Source organism: Rhinoderma darwinii, chromosome 1 (genome assembly GCF_050947455.1).
Source record: "Rhinoderma darwinii isolate aRhiDar2 chromosome 1, aRhiDar2.hap1, whole genome shotgun sequence".
NCBI classification, from domain to species: domain Eukaryota; kingdom Metazoa; phylum Chordata; class Amphibia; order Anura; family Rhinodermatidae; genus Rhinoderma; species Rhinoderma darwinii.
The window spans coordinates 241,225,544-241,238,064 of record NC_134687.1 but is presented as its reverse complement, the minus strand read 5'-3'; the positions used below and the strand labels follow the sequence as shown (position 1 = coordinate 241,238,064).

The following is a 12,521-nucleotide window of genomic DNA, read 5'->3' as shown; positions in this document are numbered from 1 at the left end:
TTGTGAATGAAAAACTCACAAGTATTTTACTAGATAGGATTGCCAGATTCGAGGCCCTTTGGCTGCCCTGGATCAATTACGCCTACTCTCACTTACCTAGTGCCATGATCACCGCCTTTTGATAATTGGTTAATAACTTTCTTTTTTCTAGATCTCTGACCGACCCCTCCTTTACCTTTCCCCGTCTTTCTGTTCCCCTTTCTCCATTCCTTCTTTCCACTTCCTAATTTTGTTTTTGTTTCCCCTTTTTTATGTGCTTTTATCATTACTGCCTTGACTGTTTGACATATTGTCTAGTTTATTGCTGTATCAGCTGTTGTATATTATATATTATACACCTCTTTTTTTTGTGTTCATGCAATATATTTCCTTACTCTGTTGTAAAAACTCAATAAAATTTGTTGAAAAGAAAAATAAATGTTTCTGACGGCAAGTTAGGACATCTTAGACCCCTAAGGCCAGGATTAAACACTCAGTTTTGATGCAGTTTTTGGCTCCTTCTTTTAAGTCAAACACAGGAGTGCTCATCTATTGCTAGTCCCTACACTCATATTACAAACAAATCACAGAGAACTAAATTAACCACTTATGTCAAGGTGCAGGGGGAGATGTATGGAGCGCGCTCGCTCACGCGGTGAGCGCACTCCATACCCTGCGGGTGTCGGCTGTGTTTTACAGCCAACACCCGAGACTAACTGCCAGGAACAGCCCGTTTAACCCCTCAAATGCTGCGGTCAATCGCAACCGCAGCATCTGGGGAGTTATAGAGAGGGGGTGCCCCCTCAAACAGTTCATAGACGGCCGCATGGCGTGATTGAGGGTCGCCTATGAATGAAGGGCCCCAGGTCTGCCTTCACTCTGCCTATGTTAATCCCTGACTGTGGCAGGGCTTAACAGATGCATGTAAAAATGACAATATACTGCAATACATTAGTATTGCAATATATTGTACCAACGATCCAACGATTTCTGGTTCAAGTCCCCTAGGGGGACTAAAAGAATGTGTAAAAAAAAAAAAGTTAAATACAATTTTTAGTAGTGACATTTAAAAAAAAAAAAGAATTTAAAGTTCAAATAACCCCCCTTTTCCCATTTAAGTAATGTAAAAATTAAAAAAATAAATAAACAAAATTGGTATCGCTGCATCAGTAAAAGTCTGAACTATTACAATATACCATTATTTAATTTGCACGGTAAATACCGTAAAAGAAAAAAAGTATATAAAATGCCAGAAACGCTGTTTTTTTGTCAACATAGCAGTGAAAAAAAAATAAGTGATCAAAAAGTCATACATACCAAAAGATGGTACCAATAAAAACCACAGCTTGTGCCATAAAAAATTTGCCCTCACATAGCTCAATCCATGGAAAAATAAAAAAGTTAGGGCTTTCAGAATATGGAAAAACAAATACTTCTAACAAATAGTTTTTTCTTTGAAAAAGGAGTAAAACATTAAAAAACCTATATAAATATGGTATTGCCGTAATCATATTGGCCAACAGAATAAAGTAAATTTGTCATTTTTACAGCACGGTGAAAGACGTAAAAACGAAACCCAAAAGAAAATGGAGAAATCTCAGTTTTTTCAAAGTTCCACACCACTTAGATTTTTTTTTTCATTTTCCCAGTACATTATATGGTACTTTAAATGGTGCCAGTAGAACAACTCCTCCTGCAAAAAAGAAGCCCTCACACCTCTCCATTGACGGAAAAATAAAAAAAGTTATGGCTCATAGGAGACGGGAAGTGTAGGGAACGCCATACAGCCCCACCCTGTAGGGAACGCCATACAGAACCCCTGTAGGGAACGCCATACAGCCCCCCCTGTAGGGAACACCATACAGCCCCCCCCTGTAGGGAACGCCATACAGCATCCGCCCCCCTGTAGGGAACGCCATACAGCCAGCCCCCCCCCTGTAGGGAACGCCATACAGCGTCCCCCCTCCCAAAAAAATGCGACCTACAGTGTGTCCTAATAAAAGACATGTATCCCCTATCCACAGGATAGGGGAGACATGTGTGATCGCTGGCAGAGATAGGGAGAACGGGGGACCGAAAGTCCCCCGAAGTTCTCCATGACTAACCTCTGACTTCCGGCGTCTGCGCAGCTCACTTAAAATGAAAGGAGCGCTGGTCACGCATGCGCACAAGCGCGACCGGCGCTCCATTCATTTCTCCGGAGCTGCCGACACAGACCCCTGGAAGTCTGAGGTTTGTGATGGAGAACTTCAAGGGACTTTCAGTCCCCCGTTCTCCCTATCGCTGCCAGCGATCACACATGTATCCCCTATCCTGTGTATATCCTGTGGAGAGGGGATACATGTCTTTTGTTTAATGGCAGAGCGGGGAGATACCTCCCTGCTCTGCCGTACTGTTCAGTGGCGTCGCGCTGTAGCAGCCAAAGCGGCTGCTAGCGGAGCCTCCGGCCATGGTGGGGGCCCGTGCCGGCGGGCGACACGGGCCCCCTCATGCCGCGGGCCCCGTAGCAGCCGCTACTGCTGCTACGGCGGTAGTTACGCCACTGACTGGGCCCCATAGCAAACTCTTGACTGGTGCCACATGCAGCCCCCCTTAGAGATAGTGCCCCCTGTAGATTCTGCCATACAGGCCCCCTGTAGACAGTGCAATACAGCCCCGCCTATAGACAGTGTCACACCCCACTTGTAGATAGCGCCCCCAACCTCCCCCTTGTAAATAGTGCCATCCATCCCCTGTAGATATCGCCATAAAGTCCCCCCTGTATATAGCGTCATACAGCTCCCCCTGTATATAGTGTCATACAGCTCCCCCTGTAAATAGTGCCATACCGCCCCCCTAGTAGATCGTGCCACACAGCCCCCAAGTAGTACAAGGCAACGGCACATCCGAGAAAGTTGTATCAGCCAGGGGGATGTCAATCAAACATGGAAAGGTGGGTTTGGAGGCAGCACTATGTGACTCTTCAAGATAGCAGCACTGCCCCATGACCCTTTAATGAGTAATTAGCATATAGTGTGAGCATATTTTTAAAAGTTGATATTATAGATTTTGCTGCATCTGAAAAAAACATACATTTGTAAATATTGTCAGGTCATGTATTACCACGTGGTGGCGGTTCTAGGGGATAAAACTACCAGACAGGTTCACAGTAAATATACAATCCGTCAGCCCTGAAATTCTGTTATTATAACTATATCCTATATAATTACAGCTCCAGAACCAAGCTCATACATATATACAGTACCACAACCAAGCTCAGTACATAAATACAGCCCCAGAACCAAACTCAGTACATATATACAGCACCAGAACCAAGATCAGTACATATATACAACACCAGAACCAAGCTCATACATATATACAACACCAGAACCAAGCTCAGTACTTAAATACAGCCCCAGAACCATGCTCAGTACATATATACAGTACCAGCTCAAGCAACAGTGTAAAAAACCAAAAACGGCTGGTGCTAGCTTCAAATATCAAGGAGTGACGTACTCCTCATGAATATACAAGAAATAGAGCCCAGAAGCAGCACTCAATAGCAAAAAATTTGAATTTATTCACCCAACACAGCAACGTTTTACTTCCTCCATGGAAGCATTTTCAAGCAATCTTGAAAATGCTTCCATGGAGGAAGTGAAACGTTGCTGTGTTGGGTGAATAAATTCACATTTTTTGCTATTGAGTGCTGCTTCTGGGCTCTATTTCTTGTATATACAGTACCAGAACCAAGCTCATACATATATATATATATATATATATATATATATATATAGCACCAGAACAATGCTCAGTACTTAAAAACAGGATCAGAACCAAGATCAGCACATATATACAGCACCAGAACAAATACAGCTCAATGCATCAAATACAGCTCAATGCAAACCCTGCTGTATAGGTTTGTATGGCGTAAAACTACAGCTACCAGCATGGCCCGAACAATGGTAAGGATATGCTGGGAGATACTGTTTCACAAAAAAAAATAATCATACCACCCATCATCTCGCTGAAGATCATAGAGTGACTACAGTACTGGCTAGAGGCAGAATAAACATTTACATTAAGTGACTCACCGGTGACGTCTCAGATTCTAGTTTTTTTTCTATTTTCTTCTCCCTCCGGTCCGGACCTCTCCGATGGATTTCTCCCGGCCACGACCCATTTCTGCAGTTTTCCGCTCAGATGCCTTCAGCTTCTCACTTTTAAAACAATTCTGCACCTATAAACGAAGATAAAATTCTCAACACCTCTAAATATAATAGCGCCATACACTGCACCTCTAACTATAATAGCGCCATACACTGTGTCCTTGATTATAATAGTACCATAGACTGTGTCCCACAGACACACCATGCCCCCTGTAGATACTGCCCCCATAGCCCCCCTGTAGATAGTGACTCCCAGAGAGCCTCTGTAGATAGTGCCCTACATAGAAGCCCCTGTAGAGAGTGCCCCACATACAGCCCTCTGTAGATGTGCCCACCACGTATGGACTCCTGAGCTGCAAGGCAATAGTACTAACCACTCACCCACCATGCTGCCCTACATATAGCTTCCCCTATAGATAGTAGACAGTGCCCTACATTTCCACCCCTGTAGATAGTGCCCCACAGGTAGCCCAACCCTGTATATAGTGTTCCACATATAGCCCACCCCTGTAGATAGTGCCCTACATATAGCTGCCCCTGTACATAGCGCTACACATCCCCCAAAAAAACCACTTTACATACTCACATGATCCCGTTCCCGCGCCGTTCGGTGGCAATGCAGAGCTGCTCTCTTCTGGGCAGGTCTGCTGTAGCTGTCGTTGAAAGGCGCTGATTGGCAGGGCAGAATGACTTGTCCCGTCAATCAGCGCCTTTCAACTACTGAAGCGACGCGATGACGTCATCGCGCCGCTAGCGTCGTTGAAAGGCGCTGATTGGCGGGGCAAGTAATTTGACTCAGCCAATCAGCATCATTGTAAGGCGCTGAATGGTCGGGCACGGAACGCTAATGCATGAGGGGGCCCCGGTGCTAGCGACAGCCACCCCCTCTTGCAGTAATTGTACCTGCGTCTATAGCACACAGGTACAATTACTGCAAGAGGGGGTGGCTGTCACTAGCACAGGGCCCCCCTCCGGTGCTAGCGACGTCACCGGGTATGAGAGGGCATAAATGTTAGAGGCTCGGCGACGCGGGCCCCATAGTAGCGTCGCTACCGCTGTAGCAGCCATAAAGCCATAACGGCTGCTAGAGGAGCCACCAGGCATATGGGAGGGGGTGTGTCGGCAGGTGGCACGGGCCCCCTCATGTCGCGGGCCCCGTAGTAGTCGCTACGGCTGCCACAGCGGTACTTATGCCACTACATACAGCCTATTAGTTACGCCCATACTATTAGACCAGGCGGCCTGTCCAGCAGCTTCCAAGTATACCACACAAAGTACTGACACCCTATTCTCCTCCAACACTAGACCTGGCAGCATCCTGAAAAGATATCCATGATAAACAATGAATATCCACGATAAACATGAGGTATTAGTTAAATATTTTGGATAAAATATGCAAGCTCACAAACACAGGAGTGGACACAAAAGAAGGGACATGCATCAGTCTTTACTTTTATACATTTCTTTCTTTTCGGATTCACTTCTGGCTTTGGCTAAAAAAATTGCACCAAAAACTGCATCATGTGTGTGATCCTGACCTTAACCAACTTTGTTGGTTCTTTAGGGCACAGCAATTTTTTTGTTTTTTCATCACTGCGTTCCAAGAGCCATTACATTAACATTTTTCCATCAACATAGATATGGGTTTGGTTTTTGCAAGACGAGTTGTATTTTTTAATGGCTCCATTTTAATTCAATACAATCTCGCGCCATCTGTAACTTGCGCAGGGTGCTTGACCTCTGGAGGCTGTCAACAGTCCCTTGATTTATTTGGAAACTCAATTGTATAATCGATACAACAGATGCCACTTAATTGACTCTGTTGCAGATGTGTGTAAATGTAGGATTGTAGGTCTGCTTTTCTTTTACCATGCGGCCCAAGATAGGGACCGGACTGACCTGGGGGTAATGCAATATACAAACCAGCTCTTCTGTTCAGGGGTGCCACTGATGTTGAATGGAAGGTTGCCACTGTCCTTTCACCAGTCTCACTCCATTCTCCCGAGTTTACTTAGGGCTCTCTGTAGCGCTCTACTCCACACAGCCACTCACTGGCATGTGCCCTCTCTGAAACACCACCCACTCCCTGTCCTCTGCAAATCTGTTCCCCTTAGAACTGACTCTCCTCCAGTTCCGCCTTCTCCTACAGGTTACACGTGCAATGTTGACAATAGGTGAACAATATATCATCAACTAATTAATCATGAAAATTATTTTTTTATAGAAAAATGTATTAGTTGACATTTTCCAGATGTGAGGAATTGGAGGGAAGTTTATAAATGGTTTCATAAGATGCATGAATTCTAGAGTCAGCTAAAATGGTGCAAATTTCACCCATGGCATATTATATTTGGTGCATGGTAGGCAAATTTCTGTTCCTTATACCACCAGAAGGTTAATTTGTGCAAAAAAATGGTGCACATCTTTAGTAAATTTGGTACATTTTACAACTCCTCTATACGCCTTTATTGTGACCATTTTTAAAACTGTAAAGGAAGCTGTAAAAAATTACAGAAACACAATAAATTTGCCATCTGCAATTTTTTTTAGGTCTGATTTGAAATAGAATTCTGGCACATCTTACCCAGTAAATCTCCCTCACTGTGTGGTTTCATCTAACTTTTTTCCATCATGACACAAAATAAATAAAACCATGATTATATGCTTTATATGAACTGCTCAGTCCTCCCTTATCATGCTACTTGAGCCAAGGGACTAGTGTTAATGCATTTGTTTCAGTTAAAGTATTATTATTTGGATATTGGAGTCTTAGCAAAAGAAACTAAATTGCTATAGCTTGAAGTTTCTGCGTCCTAATACATATTCTTATTTCTTCAGATGACAAATCTCACGAAACAATATCAACAGCAAAATCTACATCACATTCCACTACAAAAACGTCATTTAATACTGTAAAATCTACAGGTAAGACATTCCAAACTGACTGACTGCACATTTTCTTTGCAAGCCTTCTTATATACCCCTTGTGGAAGTACCACATATTACACACCATCACAAATAAAATAACCACCTGAGACAGTGCTTGGAATGATGCTGGGGTGGACAACAGCATTTATTAATAATTTTTCTTTATGACAACTCTTTTTAAGAAAGTTATAAAAGATATATTTGTATAAACAGTCTTTTTGTAAAGGATCTGCTAGGCACAGCTTCTGTGTCTACGCCCATAGGTAATCAGTCTGCACCTGCTTCTATGTCTGTGAGACTGACTCCATCTTCCACCACTCAGGATGGCAGGCTTAGGAGTGGGAGAGCCTATCACAGCCTGGCCAGACGGAGCTAGCTCCCGCCCTCTGTCTATTTATACCTGCCTTTCCTGTTCCTCCTTGCTTGTGATTCTTCTCGTTTGGTTTCCTGGCCCTGCTGCAGCTTCTTGAACTATTTGACCCTGCTTCATATTGACCCTGGCTTACTGACTACTCTCCTGCTCTGCGTTTGGTACTTCGTACACTCCTTGTTTGACTCGGCTTGTTCACTAATCTCCTGCTCTGCGTTTGGTACCTCGTACACTCCTGGTTTGACTCGGCTCATTCACCACTCTTGTTGCTCACGGTGTTGCCGTGGGCAACTGCCCCATTTCCCTCAGCTTCTGTGTACCCTTGTCTGTTTGTCTGTCGTGCACTCATTGAGCGTAGGGACCGTCGCCCAGTTGTACCCCGTCGCCTAGGGCGGGTCATTGCAAGTAGGCAGGGACTGAGTGGCGGGTAGATTAGGGCTCACTTGTCTTTTTCCCTACCCCCGTCATTACACTTTTCACCGTAACTTTAAAATAACACTTCCACAGGAAAAAAACGACCACATCAATATATGACAGACATGTGGTTCAATTACCAGAGGTAACGCCTCCAGGGCAATACCCCGCTTTATGAAGCAGGCATACACTTATATGATGCATCTCATGCCACCCAACAAGAAGGGAGCCCACTCAACACCATCTTACAGCCCAGACAAGATATCAAGCGCAATATCCGTCAAATGGAAACTATCAGGGAGCAATTATTCACGGCTGTCACCCTCCAGCTGTCTGCGCCTCACCAAAACACCACCACCATTTGCCCTCACAAAGCAGGATACCCTGGTATTGAGTAAATGTCTAGCCCGCTCCACAGTCGCACTGTCCCTGGCACCCTGCCAAACTGCCCTATGTACTATTTCCGACCACACAGAACAACATTGCGGAAAAAACATTGAAACCGGTTACTATCTGATTTAGCAAGGCATTAAGCTCAGTCAAGCATACATGGCAAAGGTCAGTCAGCCAACTTGAATGACCAGATTCGTAAGCATTGGAGATCGCCTACTAACATCCACCGCAGCGGGCAAAACCTGAAGCCACGTATACCTCCCCAAAAGACATCCACTTCAGGGAAATCAAGGGAAGACGCTTTTTTTTCAGCCCAGAAAATTTGTAACTAATTAACCACATTGCCAGCTGAGAAACCAAAAAGGAAAAACATAAACGCACTAATTAGTGAACAAATCAGGAGGGGTAAAAGCGCAAAGCAGTTGGAACGCCAATGACCGAGCCGCATAACTTGCTCATCCAGGAGGCCTAACTCACTGTAGAGGCCGCGCAAATCCAAAATCAGTGCATACTAATAATGTTCCTGTAAACGAACAAAATCCGAAAATTTTACAGGCAAGGAACCGGCCTCCTGCAACCAGTCACCCCAAGCCTTACCATACGCCATCCAACTAAATGCAGTCAGAGAAAGTCTCACTAAGGGAAGCATTTGTCGTTTAGCAGGGTCCGTAAACAAAGAGGGCAGAGTGTTCTCTCTGCATCCACTTGCTGGTGCAAATTGCAGAAAACCTGCCACTGAAAGGGAGAGAGGGCATCACCAACTGTATTCTGTGTGCTGGGAACATGACAAGCAAGAAACCATATGTTAAACTGTAAACTTCTAAGTACGAAACATTAAAGCAGCACTAATAATTGCAGGGAAGAGGATAACAAACAGTTGATAGCATAAACCACAGCCATATTATGTGTCGAGAAAACAACTACCGCATTAGCCATGCGGAGCCCAACAAAGCTCCACTGACACAACTATGGGGCAGAGTTCGAGAAGTGTCAAGTTACGACATCAAACCTTCACCACCAAATCCCCGGCCATGATCTAGCAGACTAAGATTCCGCCCAAAAAAAAATCAGCGAAGCTTTAAGAGCTCAGGGTGACATTCAGATTTCCCAAAAAGATTCCTTCATGCTGCACTGGCGAACAAACACAGCTGGTAGTTGGAAGTTGTGAGTAGTCTCGCTATTTCCAGCTTTGGAAGCTGTAGTATGGGCATACATAGCACCTGTTAATTTAGAAGCATTTGTTTCATGATAGGTGCACTGGCACAGCTGCACATACAGATAAGCTGCTGTGCTTGGGTAAAAAAATGAAGGAACCACAGTGCTTGTTGGAAATCTGCAGCGCCTCCATTCTGCTGATTGGAGGGATCCTGGGGTCGTAGCCCCACCTATCAAACACGGATGGCCTATCCTAAGGATAAGCCATCAATGTTTAAAGGCTATGGAAACATTTAACGACTTTGTTTTAGTTAAAAAAAACAAAAATATTATAGTGCAACTCTGTAATTGGTTTTTATTTTAAAAAAAATTTACTTTTTGAGATACAGCTTCTATATATCCTGGACACACAGAAGTTGTATCTTGTGCTGAAACCCGATTCAAGCAGGGGCGTAACTAGGAAAGCCTGGGCCCCATAGCAAACTTTTGACTGGGCCCCCCCCCTCCCCTGGGTGTCACACAACCCCCCCTTGTAGATAGTGCCTTTTTTACAGCCCCCCTGTAGATAACGCCATACAGCCCCCCCTGTAGATAACGCCATACAGCCCCCTGTAGATAACATCATATAGCCCCGCCCTGTAGATAACGCCATACAGCCCACTCTGTAGATAACATCATACAGCCCCCCCTGTAGATAACATCATACAGCCCCCTCTGTAGATAACGCCATACAGCCTACCCTGTAGATAACGCAATACAGCCCCCTCTGTAGATAACGCCATACAGCCCACCCTGTAAATAACGCCATACAGACCCTTTTGTAAATAGCGCCATATAGACCCCCTGTAGATAACGCCATACAGCCCCCCTGTAGATAGCGCCATACAGCCCCCCTGTAGATAATACCATACAGCCCCCCTGCAGATAGCGCCATACAGCCCCCCTGTAGGTAACGCCATACAGCCACCCCTGTAGATAACGCCATACAGCCCCCCCTGTAGGTAACGCTATACAGCCCCCCTGTAGGTAACTCTATACAGCCCCCCCTGTAGGTAACGCCATACAGCCCCCCCTGTAGGTAACGCTATACAGCCCCCATTGTAGGTAACGCCATACAGCCCCCTGTAGGTAACGCCATACAGCCCCCCATAGGTAACGCTATACAGCCCCCCTATAGGTAACACCATACAGCCCCCCCTGTTGGTAATGCTATACAGCCCCCCCTGTAGGTAACGCTATACAGCCCCCCCTGTAGGTAACGCCATGCAGCCCCAACCCCCCAAAAAAATCCGACCTATAGTGTGTCCTACAAAATACATGTATCCCCTATCCACAGGATAGGGGATACATGTGTGATCGCTGGCACTGATAAGGAAAACGGGGGACTGAAAGTCCCCCGAAGTTCTCCATGACTAACCTCTGACTTCCGGCGTCTGCGCAGCTCAATAAAAATGAAAGGAGCGCTGGTCACGCATGCGCACAAGCGCGACCGGCGCTCCATTAATTTCTACAGAGCTGCCGAGACAGACCCCGGAAGTCTGAGGTTTGTGATGGAGAACTTCAGGGGACTTTCGGTCCCCCGTTCTCCCTATCGCTGCCAGCGATCACACATGTATCCCCTATCCTATGGATAGGGGATACATGTCTTATGTAGGAACAACCCGTTTTAGTGTTCAGTGGCGTCGCGCTGTAGCAGCCATAGCGGCAGCTAGCGGAGCCTCCGGCCATGGCGGGGGCCCGTGCCGGCGGGCGACACGGGCCCCCTCATGCCGCTATAGCGGTAGTTACGCCACTGGATTCAAGTTTCTATAGTCTTTAATGCCTTATTCACATGAACGTGTGAGTTTTGCTGCGTTTTTTGCTTATTGCAGTTGCGTGTGTCATCAGTATGTGCTGCGTTGCTGCATGATTTTCACGCATATGCCATGTTATGACACGCGGTTTTGATGTTTAGAAAAAGAAATGAAGGAAGTGCTTTTATTTTTTCCTTCATTTCTTTATCTACTGTTGCGCGAATCACGAGCATCACACGGAAGTGTTTCCGTGTGGCGTGCGCGATTTTCACGCACCCATTGACTTCAATGGGTGCGTGATGCGCGAAAAATGGCCAATTATAGGACACGTCGTGAGGTTTACGCAGTGGACATACGCTTCGTGAAAATCACGGACTGTCTGAACGGCCCCATTCACTAACATAGGTCCGTGCGACGCGCGTGATTTTCACACGCGTAATACACGTTCGTGTGAATAAGGCCTAAGTCTCAGGAAAACGCTTCTTCAAGCATATTCAGGGTGCATACGTAAGACTCCGTTAGCATATCTGTATCTCTCAGAACTTCACAAAACGGCTTGACATGAAACGCCCATATTGTGGTCAGCACAGTGCTATACAGTTAATTCCGTCTTGTGCACCATTAAGAGTTGCACATACACTACCGTTCAAAAGTTTAGGGTCACTTAGAAATGTCCTTATTTTTGCAAGAAAAGCACAGTTATTTTCAATGAAGATAACATTAAATTAATCAGAAATACATTCTATACATTCTAAATGTGCTAAATGACTATTCTAGCTGCAAACGTCTGGTTTTTAATGCCATATCTACATGGGTGTATAGAGGCCCATTTCCTGCAACTATCACTCCAGTGTTCTAATGGTACATTGTGTTGGCTAACTGTGTTAGAAGGCTAATGGATGATTAGAAAACACTTGAAAAACCTTGTGCAATTATGTTAGCACCGCTGTAAACAGTTTTGCTGTTTAGAGGAGCTATAAAACTGACCTTCCTTTGAGCTAGTTGAGAATCTGGAGCATTACATTTGTGGGTTCGATTAAACTCCCAAAATGGCTAGAAAAAGAGAGCTTTCATGTGAAACTCGACAGTCTATTCTTGTTCTTAGAAATGAAGGCTATTCCATGCGAGAAATTGCCAAGGTTTTTGAAGATTTCCTACAACGGTGTATACTACTCCCTTCAGAGGACAGCACAAACAGGCTCTAAGCAGAGTAGAAAGAGAAGTGGGAAAAAGCCACTTACCTGCTCCGTGAGGCAGCATCATATGATGCGCGGCTGCGTGCTTTTCGCGCAGCCGCCATCATTATGACACGCCATTCGGATGTTTGTAAACAGAAAA

General features: G+C 45.2%; 1 protein-coding gene across 1 annotated transcript in view; it reads left to right on the top strand.

The window, feature by feature from the left end:
- CIST1 (colon, intestine and stomach enriched 1) overlaps window positions 1–12,521 on the top strand; it is a 211,569-nt gene that overhangs the window by 118,803 nt on the left and 80,245 nt on the right. The window contains exon 3 of the mRNA XM_075850052.1: window positions 6,969–7,055. Coding sequence (XP_075706167.1) covers window positions 6,969–7,055 — 87 coding nt within the window. The remainder of the gene's footprint in view (window positions 1–6,968; window positions 7,056–12,521) is intronic.